General features: G+C 40.8%; 1 protein-coding gene across 1 annotated transcript in view; it reads left to right on the plus strand.

Moving 5' to 3' along the window:
• The window catches only part of LOC121956614 (glutamate receptor ionotropic, NMDA 2B), a 128,993-nt gene that overhangs the window by 61,168 nt on the left and 44,694 nt on the right, over nucleotides 1-23,131 (plus strand). Inside the window, exons 2-4 of the mRNA XM_042504929.1 lie at nucleotides 1,032-1,175; nucleotides 2,453-2,723; nucleotides 12,937-13,129. Of these exons, the coding sequence (XP_042360863.1) occupies nucleotides 1,032-1,175; nucleotides 2,453-2,723; nucleotides 12,937-13,129 (608 nt within the window). The remainder of the gene's footprint in view (nucleotides 1-1,031; nucleotides 1,176-2,452; nucleotides 2,724-12,936; nucleotides 13,130-23,131) is intronic.

Consider the following 23,131-nt stretch of genomic DNA (forward strand, 5'->3'; position numbering starts at 1 on the left):
CTGTCCGTCCTGAAAGAAGGATCCCTCCTCAGTTGTTCCCCAGTTTCTTTCATTTTTTCCCCAGTTAAAGGGTTTTTTTTTGCAAATTTTCCTTATCTACAGTGAGGGTCCAATAACAGGGATGCCATTTGCTGTAAAACCCTCTGAGGCAAATTGTGATTTGTGATAATGGGTTTCAATAATAAAATTGACTTGAAAGGCATTAAATTTAAGTGTCTCTTACCTGTGGACACCCTGACACAATAACATTAGTCTCATTCATAGAATTTGCCTCATTAGAAGCATGAATATCCAAGAGCATAAAGACGCCACTTTGCTTTGTGCATACAGGAGCTGTCCGACTCACCCGTGCACAATAACAAGCTCATGTCGCAGAACTGCAGAGTCTTGTCTAGACTAGCATTTCTCACCTCCTCCTCTTCTGTCCAGCTCAATATTCCATTTCAGCACTGGTGGCGTGGATATCAGTGTGTGAGCGATGTTTATTGCAGTGCTGCTGTTTGGATTGCTGTACATTCTGTATCTCTTATACTCAGGGACTTAGTTAGTGACTGCTTTATGTATATTGTGTCCAGGCCTGGTGTGTGCCATTTTCTGGTATAATCGTCGTCCTAATATGCAGCACCTTGCAGGTTACACTGAAATTGCATTGCTCCAACACGGCTGTAATAAAACAAATTGGTGAAAATGATCAATGAGATTAAGGACAGCAGCTCCGAGTCCCCAGAATTTGCTCCAGCCACCCCTGTGTACAAACTCATTAAAGGAGTCATGAAGGCAACTAATGAAAATCATGACCGGTATCATTACAAGCCCACTGGTGTCCTCTCTCCTTTCTCCTCTGTGAGCGAGAGAATAAAGGCGGCTAAATTAATGTTCCCACCAATAACGTTACAAAACCACCGCCGTCCTTTAAGCAGTGTCTGCTCTCCTCTGTGTGTAAAGCCAACTAAATTAAAGTTCAGGCCGATATTGTTACGTAACCGTTTACACTCTGCCTGTGTGTGTGTGTGTGTCTTGTCATTTTCCAGGATGACAACTCCATGTTCTTTCAATTTGGCCCCTCCATCGAGCAGCAGGCTTCGGTCATGCTGAACATCATGGAGGAATACGACTGGTACATCTTCTCCATCGTCACCACGTACTACCCTGGTTACCAGGACTTTGTCACCAAGGTAACGGCACCCAGCTGAGACAACATGCAGCAATAATCAGGATGTAAAGATGACACAGAACAGAAGATGAATTACCTTCTCTCATCACTTTAATGTCACAGTAGTTATATATTGCAGCCCTTTAGCAGGAAATTTAAAGGATAAATACATATGTAGAATACAAACACATTCAGAACCACATTATGATCCAGACACACAAAAAATATTATAATGGTTCATTTCTATTCTAAATGCACTCATAAATAATTAACAAAAAAAGTGTTGATCAGAGTGTGTAATTATGTGTATTATTTTCTGTCCATCCCAGCGAAGGAAGATTCTTAACGCACAAGTCACCTATTTTTTTTCATGAGGGATCAATTCATATTATTGAATAAAGTGATGCTTTTAAACACATTGCATATACATTTTTCAGCGTTTTTGACATCACAACTTAAAATATACTAAATATCTGAAGCATCTCCAGAAAACAGTATGTTGAAAACCTTCTTAGATTAATTATCTGTGAACATAATAAAATGCATTATAAGCTGATTGTTTCATTAGAAAATCCAATCAGATGTTTTCAGTATTTGCCCAATTCACTGAATAAAGGAGTAAATAAAGTTTATACTTCTTCATACTCCTTTTTGTACATACGGTATTAATTGAGGCAATTTGTGGATGGATTTCATTATGTCTTTTCTTTCTCTCTTTATTTTATTCATATGATTTAACAGCTGTTTTTGTTTTATCTTACATGTTTGAATTAAAGACATTAATCAGTCATTTTTCGGTGATTATCAGAGCCACTGATTGTAAAAAATCTTGAGTGAAAGCTATAAGTATTTAATGTAATGTTACATCTCATGTTTGCTTTAAACACAGTTTAAACACGAATTATGTACTTTAAAAATATGATTTATAAACTGAAATGTGCCTTGTGTGCCCAATGTCCTCATTTCGGGGAATGCTTGTTAAAAAAGGGGGCATGGATCTTTTGCGGTCCATTTTAGATGATGTGAAACACTGTAATTGGCTTATAGACATCCCATCAAATAAATCTGTGCACTTGAGTGGAGTGAGATGACACTAATTATAGATCTAGACATCCTGGAAAAGTTATGTCCATTGGAACTGATGGGATGTCTGAACAGGTTAATATGATGCTTATTAAAGACAGGTCCTTCGTCCTTGTCAGTTCTTAGACAAAAACACAAAAGTTACTATGAAACAAATGTCAAATTAAGATAAAGAAGTACGAGTCTCCTCTGTCTTCTGTCCTGCGTCCTGTCCAGATCCGTAGCACCATCGAGAACAGCTTTGTGGGATGGGAACTGGAGGAAGTTTTACTGCTCGACATGTCTGTAGATGACGGAGATTCAAAGATCCAAAACCAGCTGAAGAAGCTCCAGAGCCCCGTCATTCTCCTCTACTGCACAAAAGAAGAGGCCAACACCATCTTCGAGGTGGCTCACTCCGTCGGGATCACCGGCTACGGCTACACGTGGATAGTGCCCTCGCTGGTAGCCGGAGACACTGTCGTAGTGCCTGCAGAGTTCCCCACAGGTAAGAAAACTGCTATAGCAAAAATAAATGTTTTAGACGTCCACTTGCAAGTCACAAGTTAGTTCTAAAAACTCAAAAAGTGCATGCACATGTGCTGACGGGCTAAAGATTTGTGCATGCAACATATTACATATTTCTGCATTTTTGTTGTGTAACAAAAAGTAGTCCGAACATAAGTCCTAACACTTATGTGAAGTCCACACACACACACACACACACACACACACACACAGATGTAAGTGCTCGTTGGTGAGTTTGCTGCACTCGACACTTTCACTATATTCATGGTTGAAAATGCTGACTCACTGCCCAGTGTTGTTGTTCAATTTATTTTACAGTTATTCTGTCGGTAGCTTAATTTGATGTTTTCAGATGGTTTGGTGTTTCTTACTTCCGAGACTAGTTTGGTAAAAAATGTTTGGTGTTGTAGTAGCATTTTACTACACTTCACAATAACCAGCTGGCTTGCTGAAAACAATGCACATTGGTCTCTGGAGACTCTCAGATACAATAATTAAGTGCTCCTTAGAGCCATTTTCCAACAAAATCAAACAATGCACAACTTGGTAAGAAATGGCCCATAAATTGTAAGAAAGAAATGACCAGAAAATGTTTCTTAAAACAAAGAGGGGGAAAAAGTTCAGAAAATCTTTATTTGTAATTATTATAATTATAAACTTAAAATTATGTAACAGAAAAAAGTTTACAAGCAATTTTCAGCACTTTTTCGGTTAATTCTCTTTTTTTTTTCCCTTTTTGTCTTGCTTACTTTCTGAGAATTTTATTGGATTTTTTTAAATTAGTTTTTTGCTAATTTTTGGGTGATGTCTTGTTAAGTTTTTTTTATTGCCCTCTCACCATGTTTTTGAAAGATAGTAAACTAATTTGCTCAGGTTTCGGAGGGTGAAATGCAGCCTAAAAAAATGACAGGTGAGTTTCGGTCAAGGTTGCATTGAAACTTTTTCAAGGGTCTGATTTAAACTGTGTTCAGATTACAATAACAAGGTTGAAAAGAAGCTTTCACACTCAAAAAAACACTCAAAAAAATGTGTTTTCTCTCAATGAGGATGAAGTCTGCGGTTGCAAGAAACAACGTCATGTTGTTTCTTGATTTTGTGTTCTTGCTTAAATCGCTTATGGTAATGTTCACCTGCTGTACAGTAGCCAAAAACTTTTCCAAAGAGTAATACATTGCTGAAGTGTCTTCTGTTGGCCACCATGAGTACCAGGTTAAAATGCTGAAATATATGTAACTGCTAAAGAAAACAAAGGTACGTACCCTCATCTAGTGGTGGCAGTCCATTTGCTGCAAAGTTAGGGGCCGTGTCTGTCCACCAGAGTGGCTTTTTTCCAGCTGCTCTTCTTATCTGAGAGCGCTTGAGAGCACTTTCGAGGTGCAACGTTTTTTTTCTGCTGAGACAGTTTGGTTGAACCTGGTTGCTATGATACGCAATATCCCTGCAGAAGTAAAAATGTCAGCACAAGGTAGACCACTTGCTCTAGATGAAGGGAAGGCTGAAGCACGTTGGGAGAAAGGACGCCAGCATTTGGGTTCCTGAGATTTGTGAGGAAGGAAATGTTTATTAATAAACCTAAAATATATCTCTGCCATAGTTTTTTTTTGTTATTCAGCACTTGTACATTAAAAATGTGCTGGTCTTTGTGGTTTTTGTCCCATCCCCTCTTTTGCTGTGATTGGACAGCTGGGTAAAAAGGCAAAGTGACGAGCACAGGCAAAAGAAAATGCCAAAAATGCAGCATGAACACCATAGACTTTTTAAATAATGAACGTACCTCCATGATTTTATTCATAATTTGTGAATTCCTGTTTTGAAGACTCGAGTTCGGCATTTCAGCCGTCATTTATTGGGTGGAGCTGACTCACAGACTGCAGAGACACCTTGCAAGATAGCCTGTCACTCAGGCAGCCCGGCCCTTAAATAACCATAATTTTAAACCTTAATGTCAGCGGGTGAGTTATATAATACAGGGTTCATGTGGATTCTTAAAAATTCTTAAAAGCTTTGATTTCATTGATCTAAAAATAAAGGCCTCAATTGTTACAAAAATGTCTTAAATTAATTTTTTGAAAGTCTTAAAATACTTAGAGATAGGAAGTAGGTTTTCAAAAAAAATTTAATAATTTACTAAATGCCTTTTGCAGTAATGGCACCAAAAAGGTCAAGTTTGATATTACAATAAATATATAGGGGCAATTTTCCCTGTATATTTATTGCAATATCAAACTTGACTTTTTATCCAAAAGAAATTTATGAGTTCATAGATTTTTTTATCGTTTTTTTTTTTTTTAGTGTGGCGTTAAAAATGTCCTAAAATGTCTTAAACTGAACTTCAGTGTACACATGCAAAGAAAGGGAAAGTTGACAAAGAAAACCGAGTTTTCAAAGACAAGTGGACAGTGCTTTGGTTTAAGTGGCAGTGGCATTTTTTTCACTTGGCTTCAGTGTATTTTGTCTCAGACTGCCTTAAACTTGAATGTACGTTGCTTTTAAGTCATTAGCAAGTTAAATAAAAGTCATTTGCTCATCACCAATCGCTCCGGACTTTTGGCCTTGAATAGAAATCAGATTCGGACCTTTAAATATTAAATTTGGGAACCCCTGTTCTATTGTCTTAAACTTCACCCACTTGGCACCAACCTTTATTTTCATTTGGCCATTTGGATTTTTCTTGCAAGACAACAAACAAACTGACCTTTCCTAACAAGAAGTGAGGGAGCGTCTCTCCCCACCGTCCCAAACACCACTGGAGGTCATTCTAACCTTTGAAGGTCAAACGTGGAACCAAAGTGTCATCCAAGTTGGGGTGCATTAACCACCGAACCTGCTCACGCAATCTGGCGGGGACACCTGTCACGCCGCCTCATGTAACGCGGGGGTGGACGGACACTTTTTAAAAAGGCCAGCTCTCAGTGGGAATCTGTTGTCGCCGCTGCCGCCGTAATGGAACTTTCCACGACTTTAGTCTTGTTTTGCTCTCTGTAAGGACAGAAAAACCTCAGAGCAGGTAGTATATTTACGCCGGACGTGTGAGTCCGGTGATTTGTTGGTGTTTGGCTTGTTGATTTACAGTGAAGGAGAGATATTACACCGCCGCCTGTCCTCAGCAGTTTCTGGGAACGGGTTGAGATCGTTGAGCAGTTCAGACGCCGTAACTCAAACTTTTTTTGCCTCTGCTCTTTTATCGGCATCCATGGATGATTTACTCCAAATGGGAGTTAGGAGTGTGTTTTGCGAGCCTGTTTGTGCGACTATGAGTGCGTTTTCTGGTATGTGTATTTGGTGGTGATTGGTTCGGGGGTTTAATTTGCATGAGAAAATAATGTGTGAGTTTTATCAAATAGGTGTCTGTGCTTTTGTGCAGACGGTGGAGTGTGTTTACCTGAAGGCCAGGGTGAACAAAACTGTGTGTGTGTGTGTGTGTGTGTGTGTGTGTGTTAGTTTGCCTGTTCCAAATTAAGGTTACACTCTATAAAGTTTGATATATCACCACATCAGTTATGTAAATCACACAGCAACTTCGCTCTTGATTTATGTTGCCACGGAGATAATCGTGACGAGCTCATGCACTGCCTGGGTGATTACAGAGCGGAGCTGGCAGAGTGACTGCGCTGATGGACACAAACAAATCTCTTTCAGTTAACATTGAATTATCATGGGATTAATCATATGGGACGTAATGACAGATAGTAGGCTAAATGCCATCCACTCATTTAATGCATGATGAATAAGATACTAAATGTGCCTTTAGTGTAACGTAAACAACTAAATGACAGACATTAAATCATGTATATTTCGTGTTTGCTTAAATAAAATTGGTATCCTATGTGTTTATTGAAATATAGATTTGTTAAATAAGATGCTGCATGGTGCATATAAATCATATAATAGGTTGCATGTTGACTTTTAAGTCATGCAAATGGCTGAGGTAGTGCTTAAAGCATTGCTGCTGCAGGATCTGTGCCAATAATGCCTACCTTACACTACAAGACTTTAAAAAGTTTTTAGTCAGGCACTGTAAGATTTTGCAAAGATTGGGAATTTATGCTGCTCCTGTTGGAAAATATCACACCAAACTCCCTTTAAGAAATATGACACATTAACCATTCCTTACATATCTGCAAAAATGCTTAACTCTAGAAACACAAGATAAAAGAAGTCACATGTTGACAATATTTTTGTCGATTTGGCATCAATATAATCCATAAAGCTAAACTTTATTTGTGTATAAGCTTTAAATTTTGAATTTTGTTTTCTCAGCTTGCTACCAGCCTCCGTTGGTTAGCTGCAACGTTTTAGCAGGAGGAGTCTGTGTATGAGAGGCAAAATTAAGATTTCTCACCAATATAAGTGCTGGTTGGTGGATTTGCTACATGCCAATAAACACGTGCAAAATGGTTTGATTTCTTTTGAAAATTTGGGGAAAAGAGATTTCTTGCCAAGTTAAATACATTTTTTTCCTCTCTTTTGTGATTATTTTCTGGTAATTTTCCTGTAACTTTTTTCCTAATTTCTCGCTAATCTTTCGACAATGTCTTGTTGAGGTGCTTATGGTCAGCATTTTTTTTTTGCAAGAAATCCAACCAAAGTGCTCAGATTTCAAGGGCTTAACCAGGATGAAGACCTTGCACAAAATCAAGATACTGGCATGATATTTTGTAGTCATCAAGCATTCAACTGTGGCGCTCAGCCATTCAGCCGACCCTTATTTCTGAGTTTCAACATCATAAAAGCCACTTGAAGCCTTTAGTGGCCACACCAACTTTTAAGCCAACACGGCGGCACAGCGGGGCGCCTGATGGTGCGGCGGCGCGTGCTCTGGGTGAATCCAGCAGTTCAGGGTTCAGCAGAAGGTGCACGCTCGCTGTGGGGGGAATTTGCTTACGAGGCACACTTAATAATTCGCACCATGTGTGATGAAGAGCCTCCAATTCTCATGGGTAATTCCACTGATGCCTCCCTTAAGTGGCGCTCTGGGGAACCATCTCTCCTCCTACTTCCATCCTTCCCTTTCCTCCTTATTTCATGCAGTTGTTCCCTCGCTTCTCTGTGGTTTCTGTCTCACTATCTCCTCTGACTCTCCGAACTCTCTTCTCCCCTCAGCTTTTTTTTCTTTTGCTTCTTTATCTTTGTGTCTCTGCTGCTGTCTGACTTTTTCTCTCTGCACACTGTGTCCCTCTTTTTCCTCCCCTCCCTCTCAGCTCTCTCTCTCCTTTACCAACAGCTTTTTTGTCTCTATTCTCCCTGATCAGATACACATTTCTAGCTGCACAGAGCGTGCTAACGTTAACACCCAATCTGACATCACTGACAATAATAATCTGTTTCCAAAAATACCCACCGAAACGGTACTTCTGCTATTACGTCTCCTGCTCTATGTGCTTGCGTGTGGATGCTTTCTTTGTGATTTGTCTTGTGTTTGTGTCTGTGACGGGGAGACAGCGTTGGCCTTCAGATGAAGCCAAGGGACACCATTTTTGTATAATGGCAGGAGGCCAGGGGCCAGTTGCAGCAGCCCCATAAATGTGTCTCGGATGTTGGGACATTTCTAGGATTGTAGGATTTTTGGACATTGTTTGGATTTTAGAACACTTCCAGGATTTTTAGGACATTTCTACAATTTTAGGATGTTTCAAGGATTTAATGACATTGGACATATTTCTTGGATTTTAGGGCATTTCTCAGATGTTTTTCGGATTTTAGGACTTCTCTAGGATTTTATGACATTTCTCGAATTTTAGCTTATTTCAAGGATTTTAGGATGTTTTGGGGATTTCAGGACATTTCTTGAATTTAATGACATTTCTAAGACTTAAGGATGTTTCTCTGATTTCAGGACGTTTCTTTTTAGGATGTTTTAGCTAGGACTTCTGTTGGGAGTGCTGGAAATCCTCCACTTGTACTTCTTTTTGATAAACAAGCTTTATTTTGATGCTGCTTTATGCTGCCACCTTATGTACACCAAAACTACAAAAACAATCCCAATGTGAATCACTTTATTTTTAGTGTGAATTAGAAAATGGTCGAGGGGCCACCCGGCACCCTAACAGGGGCCAGGTTTTGCCCGTGGGGCTGTAAGCTGAGTATCACTGTCGTAGCCAGTTTACCGGCCAGGAAAAGGCTCTTCAGCTGCCACGGTGCTGCTCATCTATAGCGCAGCCAGTTGAAATGTCTGTTGTGACATTTAAAACATGTCCTGAGAGATGTTTGAACATATGCATATCATGCAGCAATTCCCAAGATGGAGAAAATAACACGGTGCATGCACATGCGCAGCACTAACACACCGCCAAACCACACATGCATCTGCCAATGACAGAATCTTCACCATAAAATAGTAAAACTGAAGTGTGCAAAAAAGGAACAAGCAATGGGAGTGAGTGAGTGCTGAAAAAGTGTCAACAGTGTGTGACATTAGATGTGGTCCTGGAGGGCCGGAGCTGTCAGTGCCGAGGCCCCCGAGAGGAAGGCAGGTTGCCAGGCCGCCTGTCTATTTCTGCCCACTGACATGGTAGTGGACCGGCTGACATGTGGTCATACTCTGTCAGATAGAAGCAGAGCGACTGATGGACACAGAGAGGAACAGATAAATTGACTTGAAGGCAAGCCGTGCTTCACTGAGAGCTGTGTGACCTGAACTCAGAGGCGTCCAACGTGTCCTCAAACACGAAGATCAGTTATTGGCCTTTTACAGAAGTCATGAGGGCACTTGGTGCTGAGAGTTTAGATCAGACCAGACTTTAGATTTAGAAGGTTTCCAGGTTAAAGGCCTTTATGGTCCAGGGGTGTGTTGTTTTGGCTTTTTTTCCCCCATTAATTCACACATCATTTGGCATTTTTCAAGTACAGATTTGCGCAAAACTTAAGCAATATTTTCAAAATGCTGATAAAACACAATTGTGAGATGACTGCGTTTCTATGGAGTGATGTTATGTGACCTCTCCTCTGGCAATAACATCCCAAGAAGCATGACAACGGATGTTCAAAACATCAGCAGGTTTATTTTTATCACAGCCACCACACAAGCTGTCATTATTTCCAATCGAAGGTGACGTTGGTGTGTTATGAGAGCGATAATGGAAAGGCAAGACTCTCATATCTTGGAGTGACCATGTATCAGGGATTTCTGGGAGCTGATGGTCCACGATTTCACAGAGGAATTGTGGATTCAAAACTTCGGGATGATTCATTTAACTTTTTAGTTATGCGATGCAATAACAGCTCTTGTAGCTCCTGCTGCATCATGAGCGAGCCAGTTCCTACTGACTAGCACATAGCCATAGCATCATGTGACCTAGAAAATTTTTAAAAAATTGCATGGCTTTTTCAAATCACCTGAAATAACACCTCATGCGAGTGCCAAAACTCTTTTGCAATAAATGGGAGTTTTTTCTAAATTTACATATTTCCATAAGGCATATTTTGTATTTGTAGTTTGAATTTGTGCAGTTTGAGGGTTAATGGAAACCTGTCTAGTGATCTGATTAAAAAAAAATATATACATACATATATATTTATATATATATATATATGAATGATTCAAGATCCAATTCCTAAAATGAATCCAAAACAATTAAACCCCCTGAGCCCAAGGACGGTCCCACCTGTTAGCTCCAACCTGATGAAATCCTGACAGCACTGAACGAGAGAGCTAAATGATTGGTCATTAAGAAGAGATAAACAATGTGCATCAGGCTCACTGCTGGGCAGCACGCGGTGTGTGTCATCAATTAATGGTGACTATTTGTCATGAGTTAATCATATTATCAATAACGGCGGTTTAATATAAATGAAACCCATTATCAAAATGTCAGCCGTGTTTGAATGGATGCATAATAGTTTCATAGTGGATCAACTCTTCTCATGGCGGCTCTCTGTGCTTTTCTTTATTTATTTTAGATTAATAACAAAGCCAGAATAGATTAAGAAACAAGTCAGGCATTCAAGGGCCCACACAGGTAATGTCTATCATACATTATCAGACTTTGAAAAGACTGATGTCAGACGCATCAAAAGACAATGTCACATTTTAGTCGCACACAATAAGATTTTGCAAAGACTGGGGATCTCACAGGGTCACGATTTGCAAGACAACTAAATTTCTTTTGAGATTATTTCCCATCCTGCCCCTGGTGGAAAATGCTTTGCCAAAGTCCCTTAACCCTTTGAAACCCAAGCACACTGGCTTGATTGATTAATTCTCAAAAAACAAACAAACATGGAAGTTGAAAATGACCCACACATTAGAAAGAGCAACAAATGACGTGACGGTGGAGAAGGTCTTGATAATAAATTTTTGTTGGAGGCTAAATTCATAGAAAGGCCAAATTTGTAATATTTAAACAGAATATGCTGTTTACATGACCTGCATCAAATTCAGAATATTGTTATATTTGGAATAAAAAGTAATTTTGATGTGCATGTAACTGTAGTCTATGTTCACATCATCGAACTTCCGTATTTGCATGAGCCAAGACGAAAAACTTCTGATAATTTTAAAGGTTTCTGATTTTGTTGAGATGAGAAACAGTTGACTGAGTTTTATTTACCACCTTGACCCAAATGATCCAGATCACCAGAAACCGTCACGACTGAGGTAAAACTCCTGATTTTATTCTAACACTGGAAACTTGACAGTGTAATGTTTTGAAAAAGTCATCTGGCGTAAGGCTGGCATACGGTGCGATAAGGTGACTTTCATGCGGCAGCTTGCACGGGTGAGTTTTGGACATCCTCAGCCAGCCTCCTCTTGGTAAATAAGGTTAAAAAAAGAGGCAAAATTTATGTATCGTCCATGTACGCAAGCTGTGTTAATCAACAGCAGAGGGGGACGTTGGGGTGGAGGACGGACGGACGGGCGTCCTGGCAAATAGTAAAATGGGCTGATGGATGGTTGCAAGGGCACCGGGGGAGACGGCGACGGAGAGAGAGACCTGCAAATGATTGTTCATAAACAGACAGATTGTGAAAAGAGAACAGGCAGAGACAGAAGGACAGATAAACAGACGTACAGACAGAGCAAAGGCCAACAAACAGAGACAGACAGAGCTTTAGACAGACAGATGGACAAACACGGCAAGGTGATAGACGCTTAGTCAGGCAGGATGGGAGCGCTATTCATCTGCTCCGTGAGTCATCACGTAGTGTGTGCTCTGTCTCTTGGAGTGTGTTCAAAACATGTACACTCTGTATACCCTCGCAGAATTATCCATCCCTGCCTGCTTTAGTGTTCTCCATCTGTCTGCCTCTAAACTTTTCACCAGTTCAACTCTCTTTTTCCTGACTCTGATTCCCTCCCTTCTTACCTCTCTGTTGTCACACTATAGAGCCGTCACGATGTCTCTTCTTTACGTCGCCTTGCATTTATTTTAAACAAAAACAACTGACTGCAGCATTATGCTGCTCCAGCGTGTGATTACAGACAGCATGCCGGCATTGCGGAAAATTAGAGTCACACGTGACAGTTTAACACAACAGTGTCGATTTCTAGTGTGAAGTGGTGGAATGTGACTAAGTACATTTATTCATTTATACTTCAGTATACTTCAGTATAGGACTTAAGTATTTTCTTTTCATGTCACTTGAGACTTTTACTCCAGACCACAATATTGTGCTTCACTACATTTATCTCACAGACTCACACAGATACGATTTGAGATTTTTGAGTTTGTAAAATATGACAAAATAAATGAAATATCTATTAGCCAATTGACTTAGAAAATGTAAATTGTATTAGAAAATGTAATGTATTTTGATTTTTTTTTTCTTTTTTAAAAAAGAATTTCAAGTTTTTGCAGTGTTTTTTTTCTTTTCATATTTTTCTGTATTACGTACTTTTTTTTTTTTTTTTTTTAGATTTTTGGGAGGCTTTTTTAAATAATAATTTAAAGTTTTTGGAGTGAGTGTTTTTTTTTTTTTTTTTAGATTTTTTTGTATTGCGTATTTTTCTTTTTAAAGATCATTTTTGGGGCTTTTTTGCTGCAGCAAGGACACAGCTTTTTTAGATGGGGGCCTGCTCTACCAGATGAGCTAGTAGGTGCCTCTGCAGTAGGTACTTTTATTTTTAATATAAGTGAAATGGCAAAAATAAAAGTACCTAATGCAGGGATGCCCACTATCTCAAAGGCAGCATTAAAAGAAGCTTTTGTCCCCACACCTCCTCTGATCTTTCTCTCCTCTTCTCCTCCCTCCAGGTCTTCTCTCCGTCTCCTATGACGAGTGGGATTACGGCCTGGAGGCCCGCGTTCGCGACGGTGTGGCCATCATCACGATGGCAACCTCCACCATGATGATGGACCGCGGACCTCACACCCTGCTGAAGTCTGAGTGCCATGGAGCTCCTGACAAGAAGACCCCCATCTCAGGCAACCCCAACGAAGTGCTCAGGTGGGTGACGACGGGCGCTCGATTCCGTCTTTTACTGTTACGAAAAAGTGCCAGACTCATAAGTTCAATACAACATGAGTCGTCAATCACATGTGATGGGAAGTTGGTAAACAGTGTAACAAGTTGGCTGCATATTCAGATAACTTCAGTGTTTGCAGTGGCTTTCTATTTAATTTAATCATAAAATATAAACATTTGATACTTGGGCAGATTGGCTTGATTTCTTCTTAAAACATGGGAAGAAAGCAATACGCAACTTAAAAAGAAATTATCCCAAAAATTAAATGAGTAAAAATTAAATTAGTAAAAATGAATAAATATATTATTATTATTATTATTATACATATATTATGTTATATGTATAATATAACATAATATTATTATTTATTATACATAAAAAAAAAAGGTAACTGATCATTTACCTCAAAAAAGAGAAAAAGGGAAATAATCAGAAAAAAGTGCTTAAAAATATATATATTTATAATCAATTATATACTAAATATGTTGGATATTTTATTAATATTTCATGATGATATTTATATAATATTTTTTTCCCAGCTTTTTGAAAAAATATTTTTCTCCATGTACTAATTTCTTGCAGTTTGGGTGACATTTTGTGCCAAAATACTCAAAGTCTCAAAGGTTTAAGTACTTGTGTGGGGCGTCTTGAACACAGCACAAGAAAAGTAATGTCGCAGGAACATTTTGACATTTTGGGGAAACAGTCTTAGTGAGTAGGATGACAAGTTTTATACAATGCTGATATCTGTCTGATGAATATAAGGCTACGGTGACCGCCAGAATGGACTGATACAGTCGATTGGATAACAGCTTGCCTGGCTCTGTCCACAGGTAACAAAATCTGCCTACCAGCACCTCCAAAGCTCACTAATTAACACGTTACATCCAGTTGCTAGGCAACCAGCGAGTCTCCAGAAGTTGCTGCTTCCAGCAAATAAACAGTCCGACACATAATCCCCTCTGGAAAACAGCAAACTGTTGCTTTTACACTTTGGTTTTTGTACAAATTAAACAAAGGAGATAAAAACATGCTGTTCAGTGAGCTTTAGAGGAGCTGCCAGGCGGATTATATTACCTCCAGATTTAGCCAGGCAGTCTTTAAAAGGACAGTTCACGCCACAATCAAAAATACATATTCTTTTCCCTTAGCTGTCGTGCTTTTTATCAAGCTAGATTGGAGTGTTGGAGCTATCAGCCAAAGAGATATCTGCCATCTCTCTAATATAATGGAACATTATGGCACTCGGCTTGTGGTGCTCAAAAAGCCCAAAAATACTTGGAGAGGAGGCAGACATCTCTACTGCTGATATCTCCAACACTCTGCAAGACACACCAAAACAGTCTAGATTGATAAATAGCACCACAACTAAGGGTAAAAATATGTACTTTTAATTTTGGGGTGAACTGTCCCTTTAACCATTACGCCACTCAAGCACCTTGAACCTTAAATGTGATAAAATTATCAACGATTGTTGACCACCTGATCACAAAAAACGATCTCCTGAAAATTTCCAAGTGCATATGATTTTTAAGGGATGTCCTGATGTTTTTTGCTTAGGGATACAAAGGAGCTTTTGTTCTTTAAACTGGTGAAAGAGGTAGTTAATGGGAAAAAGGCTGCTTTTTTAGGAGTCAGTTGGTTAGATCTTTCTTTTTGAACATGTAAAATAAAATAAAGATAAAATAAGATAAAAAAAATCAAATATAAGCAAGAAAAAAAAAACACCAAAATACAAATTGGACAGACGGCAAGTGCGAGTGCTTTTCAGACGTATAAATACACAAAAGAAACCCACAAAATGGTAAGAAAAGTAATATTTTCACACTCATTTTCCTTACTGAACAGAAAATTTTAACTGTACACCTTTTGAATTCAACTTTCTCTCAGTCACAGAAGACTGATGAGGCTCAATTGCCTTGTTTACTCATCATAAAACACATAAAACAGAAAATAAAACTCAGCCAAATCGTCTTGGTTACTCTTGTAAGTAATCCAGTCAGCAAGTCCACTGTTCCGACAATCACCAGCTCCAGTTTGGTAAAAATAAATCCTTAATTCACCAACATAGATGTAAAAAAACATGCTGTTATTCCCAACTGTCTCTGTCAGCTCAGCTACCTGCACCATCAATAGACACTTGAGACTGAGCTCTGGTGGTGCGTGCTGTGCACTAATGCAGTGAGTTTAGTACAGAAATAGGAATGCCTGTATTTAAAATGGTATTGAAAACAGGATTTCTGCATGCCCTGGTATACTGTTAATGCTGTGATACCACCCAAGCCTGCTTGGAAATCAATTAATCTACATCCAACTATCTATATCCATCTATAAAACTGGTAGTGGCACTCTCTAGTTTGCTTTCTCTGAAGTGAAGACTGCATTTTAATGTTCAACTTCCTGTTGAATGCTGCCACTTGTCTGCACTCTCCCTCTACTGGATTTTAAATCATTACAACATCTGTTGTTGTGAGAAACTCTGAGTGCACTGCAGGAATAATGTTGTTTTTCCTGCTTTGTGTGCAACAAAACGAGCTCACTGTTTGCCCTAAAGCAACCTGCACACATCCCATGGAAGCTCGCTCTGTGGCGCACAGCGTATAACAAAGTACAGAGGCCACGTGCCTCTGCAGTGCTCTCATTTGTTCACACTCATTTATTTACAATTACACTAATGCCTCCAAATTAATGTGGCGATGATTTATGAGCTAAAATGCCATACACAGCAGCTTTAGAAGGTGCACAGGTTCAGGTGGTGGAACATCATCCTGGCATAGAGCAGCACAACCACGGATGCAGCAGATGCTGGCACACACATAAACACACACACACACCTTCATCCTTTGCAAACTGTGATCATCCTCCTCCCCTCCATGTAATAATACCCTCCACACACAAACACCCCCTTCACATGCCCCTTCCTCAGGAAAATCCGACCCCACCCCCTCAGCTGTCCGTCTCAGCAGCAGGCCTTTTGAACTGGCTGTGAAGCGCAGCGTTCGGCGGCGCTTTGCTCTGCGCGCTGCCTAATTGGTCCCAATGGCGTTTGAGTCGACGAACAGTGGCCCCTGTCGTGTTGTGCTCCAGAGCTCAGCGCAGTATTATATTCAGGGGCAGCTTCACCCCTCTGCCACTCTGTGTGTCGGCTGGAGCTGCATGTGTGTGGGTATGTGTGTGTTTTTTTGGTGGCTGTGAAGACCGCACGGTGTCGGGAGCGTTACTTTAAAATATATTCCATTACAGGTTACTGAATACATGCCCTTAAATATAATTTGTCTGGGTCTGTCAAAAACAGACGACAGTGTCCTGGCTGTGCATCTCTTTTGCCACTGTCATATAGCAGTTTTTAAGAAAAAAATCTGCGTGCCTCATGAATTTTACACTTTGTCCTAACAGCGAGTGTTGCTCTCTGTCTGCAATGAAAGTACGTTAAGACAAGAGCAGCACTACGAAAAATGGAAAAGTCTTTTCTTTGCAAAACCACCAACAACAACCAAACACAATATAATATGCCAGTAGTTGGCGGTTTAACTTTGCAATGATGAAAAACACCAAAGGCATGCGTGAAATGTGACCGTGACGTCACCGTTTTCACAGGATCCGTGCGTTGCCAGTTTATACGGCAACAGAAGAAGTTGCAAAAGATTACACTCTGGAACCCAGTTTCAAAAGTTTGCATTTTCAGGCGCTGTTGTTGTGTGAACAAAAGGCCAAACCACAACAAAAGCTTAACATTTCATGTATGAACTGTTGCCGTGTAAATGGCCCCTATCTCTGTTAAATACTGCAGGCCAGGGTTGCAGCAGTATATCATCAAACCTCATAAAATGATAAAAAAATACGGGTATCACATCATGTACAGTTGCTTGTCTACAGTATAAAAAACAAAATGCAACCAGATGGAGAATCCCACCTGCACGTGTGCACCTCCTTTTCTCCTCGACTGCCTGTTAAAGTTTTTACACATACTGGTATTATAAAAAAAGTTTAGTTTTAATTGTAATCAAGCATCTGTTCAACAAAAACAAAAAAAATCATTCCTTCAAGGTTCAAAGTGACTTGTAATACTAAAAATAAAAATAATTTTAGAAAAATATGTAAAAGAAAAGAAAAGAATAGTCTGGTACTGTGAAAGTGTGATATTTCTGAGACGGTTATCATACTGGGAAAATCTCATACCATTGCAACCCTAATGTTGTGAAGTATGTGTGTGTTTGTGCTGAGGAGCCTGTCGGAGCGTCTCTGAGGACACCAGCCTGCTCGCTGCTGTAGAACAATCCTGTTTCCTTCTCCTGTTTTTTGAAAAGCAGCGCTCACACGCACAGACTGAACCCTCTCACACTGACTCTGGCTTGTATTTGGACGGAGCAGGACAGCAGCCTCCTGTAGAAACACAGCTTTCCTGCAGCGTATGAAAGCCACGGATCATTTTTTTTCGCTCTTGCTACGAGTTTAACTGCGTCCTGCACTGAGGCAGCTTTGTTGTCCGTTCCAGGAAACTCTTCAGATGTCATTTCAGCCTCTGCCTGCGTGTTGGCTGCTCTCTGAAGCGCTGCGTTTGTTTTACGGCTGCTCTCTGCTTTGAGATAACAGGAGTTTATGCAGCTGCTGTTGCCCCAGAATACAATGCTGTTTTTGTGTTGCTGTGCTCCTCCGTGCTCCTCTCTGTTCTCCTCAGCTCTGCTGTGGTCGTCTCTCTGCTCCGCCTGGCTCCCTCTGCGCTCCGCTGTCCTCCTCTGCCTTTTAGTCTTCTCCTTTGTTCTCTCCTACTCTGCTTTTATACATCTGCTCTTTGTTCCACTTTTTCCTCTCCTCTCCTCTGCTCTCCTCTCCTCGCCTCCCTTCTTTCCTTTTCTCCCCCTCATTTCCTATCCTCTTTTCTTCTCCTTCTCTACCTCTCTTACCTCCCTCACTTCCTCTCCTCCTTCCTCTCTTCTTCTCTTCTCCCGTGTTTCCCCTCCTCCTCTCATTTGTTTGTTTTTTCTCCTCTCCTCCTCTTCTCTCCTCCCTTGTTTACTCTCTTCTCATTTCTTCCGTGTTGCCTCTTTTTCTCTACTCCCTTATTTTTTCTCCTTCTCTCCTTTTGTCCTCTCGCTTGATTCCTTCCCTCTCCTTCCTTGCCTCCTCTCCTCCCTTGATTCCCCTCATTTCCTCTCCTCCTTTTATCCTCTTCTCTTCTCCCCTTTCTTGTTTACTTTCTTTTTCTTCCCCTTCTTATGTCCTCTCCTCATCTTTCCTTCTCTTCTCTCTTCCCATTTCCTCTCCTTTTCTCTTCTCCTTCTCTCCCTTTCCCACTTGTTTCCTCCCTCATTCCTCCCTTGTCTCCAATTCTCTCATCCCTTATTTCCTTACCTCTTCTCTCCTACCTCTCTGCTCGTTTCACTTGTTTCCTTTCCTTTCCTCCCTTGTTTCCTCTCCTCTCCTCTCCTCTCCTCTCCTCTCCTCTCCTCTCCTCTCCTCCTCTCTGCGCTGCAGACCTGCAGTTTTATAATCAACTTAGCTGTGTTGATGATTAGATCAGTTGTGAGCGCTGCTAAGATCCTTCGCCCCGCGCTGCCTTAACTAAATTTGTTTGGTGATAACCTTTGTCTTCAAGTGTTCAATCAAGAGATTAGCATTTGGCCTACAGTCTATAGACCAGAAACTGAGTGAGCGGCCGGTCGCCCGGCTCGCTGGCTGCTCGGATGGCGGGATGGACGCTAAGTGAATCAGTGGAAGGATAGATGAAAGATGGGTGGAAAGTGAAGGGAACCTACACAATAAAAAAATGTCTTTTTTGTTATAAATCAGGTCACAATGATTATTAGCAGCTGAGAATGGCGTGTAACAAAGCCTGACCTCCAAAGAGATACAATGCCTTACAAAGGTATCCACCCTCCTTGGCGTTTTTCCTATTTTTTTCGTAACAACCTGCACAAAATAGACACCTTTGGTGAAATTAAATGAAAAAAAAACTGTTTTAAAGAAATTCTGTAAAATAAAAAACTTCTGTGTGCATATGTATTCACACCCTTTGCTATGAAGCCCCTAAAAAAGACCTGGTGCTACCAGTTACCTTCAAAAGTCACGTGATTTGTTAAATAAAGTCAGCCTGAATGCATACGAAAACATAGGCACATACCACTTTTAAGTTTTTTTATTTTACAGAATTTTTTAAAACAAAGAGGAGGACAGTTAAAATATTTTTACTTTGACCGGCAGTGCTGTCTAACGTTATTGTTGCCAGCTTATCGTCCTGCTCTTTTCTGCTAAAATAATATCTGGTTTGCTGTCTATCGTCTGCCTGATTCCATGTGAACGCAGCATTACACGCTCCTCCAGGAGATCCTGCCCACTCACCAATTACAAAGTTAAAGCGTTCAGGGTGCCGAGTGGGAAAGACAAAGGCGCCATTCTCCCTATTACAAGTCAGTATGCAGTCAAACTCATTTTGATGCTGTTATTTTGAGCTAAAAAGTTGCTTAATGATGCCTTTTTATGCGGACGTTTTCTGTTTAATCCAGTCATGAATTCGATTTTTCAAATTACTTTGCAGTCTTTCCACGTACCTCCTTACAACAGACGTAACCCCTGAGGTACAAGTTCCCCTGGTTGGGAATCACTGATTTAAACAATGACGTTACCTTCAGCCTCTAAAAAAAAAAAATCACCAACTCACGAAGAGCAACTGTTTAACTGTCGAGTGAGTGTGACTCAGGAGCTGCTTGGCCTTTTTTCTGACTTCAGATTTAATCCGAGACAGACAGGAGATTCTTTTTTCCAGAGCAGACGCCATATTTGAGGTTTAAAAAAATATTCAGATTGACATTCTGAGGCAGCACAGCAGGCGGTGAAGGAAAGAGGACGCCACTTGTCGATTTTGCAGCCTGGTGAAACGCTGCATGTTAGGAGCAACATGCGAACAAAGCCAAATTTGAGGGACAGCTTTGGGACTCCGGAGCCGTGAATTCCAGCCTGATATTGAATTCTGGTCGGGATTGTGACTAATTGAGACGATCACTCTTGACTTTGTACTTTTGATCACACATCGCGCGTCTTTCAAGCTTTCAGATTACAGACGGGTCAGGTCAGTTAGAGCTGCGTGGAAATATGTAAATCACATCTAGTTTACATTTCATTCTGCTGCTGAGTGATGAAGAATTGCTGCATGGTCACGGTCATCTTCTTGACTCTATAAGCCACACATTATGCCGATCCCTCTCTGCTTAGCATTTCCTTGTCCGGCCCTTAGAGCTTCGCGAAGCGCCACGAGAGAAGGACGCGTCACTCCGCTAAGTAAATTAAGTCCACTGTAGCCAGCGCTGTGACATTCCAGCTAATGCTACAGCACGAGCCTGACAAATGAAGATAGCGGAGAGAAGAGAGCGAAGCACAGAGAGCAGAAAGACGCACAGCGAGGGAGAGATGGAACGAGAGACGGCTGCAGAGCAATACACAACAGTGTGGGAATCATGAGTTTGACAACAGTGGCCCTGACCTTGCCAGACGTGGACAGGTTCCAAATGAGCTCGGAGTTGGAAAGGTGTCAAGTGCTTTTAAGCTCTGTGGACATTTTTGAACTTCTGTGGCCCCAGCGAGGCTTTCAATGGAGTGTTTGTGTGTTTGCATGTGTGTGTGTTGTGTGCAGTACACTCCGGAGCAGCATTTTGACCCTATTGAGCTGAGGGATGAGTGTGTGCCAGCTCCACGGACAGCGCGTCCACCTGGGTGTTTGTGCGTGTGTGTGTGTGTGCGTCTTGCTGTTTCCGACTGAGTCCTTAAAGGCGGGTTGAGTGTGTGTTTGTGGGGCAGGCCAGTGGGAGGTGTTAAAAAGGTACCTGTCTGTGATGAGGCTTGATTGGAACTAGGTCAGGACGCTCCTGCCCTCCTTCTCCTCGTTCTTCTCTCCTCTGTCGCTTCATTTTTATCACCGTCTCTGTCTCCACTAAATCTCTTTCTCTCTGGCAAGTTTATTCAGTTCAACTTTTCTTTGGTTTTATTTTATCTTGCATAATCTTTGCCTCTCCTTTGGTTTCTATTACACTCTTTCCTCTCTTTTTCTGCCCTTTACTGCTTCCTTGCCATTTTGAATGTCATCACTTTATCAAATGGGTGTTTGTGGTCATAGACATGGATTAGGGTCCAGCTATTAAACGTACGACAGTAAAACTTTGCTGTGGCTATGCTTCGTGTTTTCTACCAATAACATCTGGTTATAGTTTGGAAAAGATCTTTTTTTTGGCTTAAAGTACCTGATTTTGGAGACACAGTTGCCACAAGATAGGCAACGATGGCTTGGTAAAAACTGCCTGCTTTTGGAAATGTGATCCCTGTTTGAAACGCAAGGACAGGTTGCTAAAAACCACCCACATTTTGTGGCACAATCCCTTCTGGAAATGCTGTGACGATTTCCTAAAAAGGAATCATGTTTGATGGCACAGAAACGTCAGAATAAATGCAGCAAAGTCTCTGTAAAGAACACTGGTTTTGGTACAATCCCCACTGGAAATACAGTGACAGGTTGCACAAAACCACCCATCATTGGTGGCACGATTACCACTGGAAAAGCAGTGACGGCCCTAATAAAAACAAGCTCTGCTAGAAATGCAGCAGTAGCTTGGTAATGAACACCCTGCTTTTTGTGGCACAATCTGTGCTAAAAATGCAACAATGGCTGATTAAAAAAATGTTTTTTGTCGCTTCCCCTCCACTGGAAATGCAGTGATGGGCTGCTAAAAATACACCTACAGCATGGAAATGCAACAAAGTCTCGCTGACACAACCCCTGCTGGAAAAAACAAGTGATTTGGGTGCAGAAACAGCTAGAAACACAGCAATGTCTCTAAAAAAACAACAGTTTTTGTGGTTTGTTGGTCTTGATCAGTGGTCTGCATCCGCCACCCCCTCCACCTCCCAGAGACAAAGTCAGCTTATATACATGTCTCAGCACAACAACAAACACAGCTGTTTAATAGCTGATAACAGCAATCTAAAATTGCTAGTCCGTGTAGCAGAGGCCTTCAAACCTGTATCTGTAACTCTGATAAACACAGCCAATTCCTATTTAATACAGTGATAAAATTTGAACCGGGTGTCCTTGTTTCCTCAGTTCCTTCCTCTGCAGGCTGTTAAAACTCTTGATTCTTATAAGTGAAGTTTGCCCTTAAAGGCTTTTGAAGTTTTCTTCCAAAATGCTCGGAAATTAGAAAAACAAGAGAAGAATATGGCCTCAAGTGTTTTAACAAATCACTCTGAAATGTAGAGGATCCACTCTGTTCTGAGGGCTGCCATTTAAATTAATTTCATTATGATTTACTTTTAATTAAGTGCTGTCTGTCATTTGTCAAAAGTAAATCAAATGTTCTCAGCCGTCCCCTCCTCTCTGTACCTCTGTTCCTGTCTCGTCATCTCTCTGCTCTCTTCCCATTAGCACAATTTATTACACTGTTTACGCATTCATTTCCTGTGTCTGAATACACACAGACACCACTTAGATGCATACTGTACGTGTGCAACAAATTGACACCTTCCCTCACATTCACACTGTACACCCCGAGTGTTCATGCAGGAAAGCTGCAGTATTTTTTTTCTGCCATATGGGGCATGAAACGTTATTCTCCATATAGATCCTCTCCTCTACAGACCCAATAAGTACATTGCTGCACAGTAATTGCTAAGGAGTGTAATTCATGACTAATTCACATCAGGGTTAATTTATTAAAACTGACTTATCAATATTTCACACAACTCTTCCATTATTCACACCAGAACATGCGCTAAAACGTATCTGTGTCAGGCCATGTGGAGTTAGCATGGCAAGTGTTTGTCTGTGTGTGTGTGTGTGTGTGTGTGTGTGTGTGTGTCTGACACTGATATGCTCTGATTTACAGGGGCAAGAATCCTCCAAATGAAAAGACAGAAAGTGAAGATTCACTGAAATGTCTGCAAAAATGCGAGGCATTTATTGGAGGGGAGATTGTTACAGTAGCGTCCGGTCAGTGTCA

Source organism: Plectropomus leopardus, chromosome 17 (assembly GCF_008729295.1).
Source record: "Plectropomus leopardus isolate mb chromosome 17, YSFRI_Pleo_2.0, whole genome shotgun sequence".
Lineage (NCBI taxonomy): Eukaryota > Metazoa > Chordata > Actinopteri > Perciformes > Serranidae > Plectropomus > Plectropomus leopardus.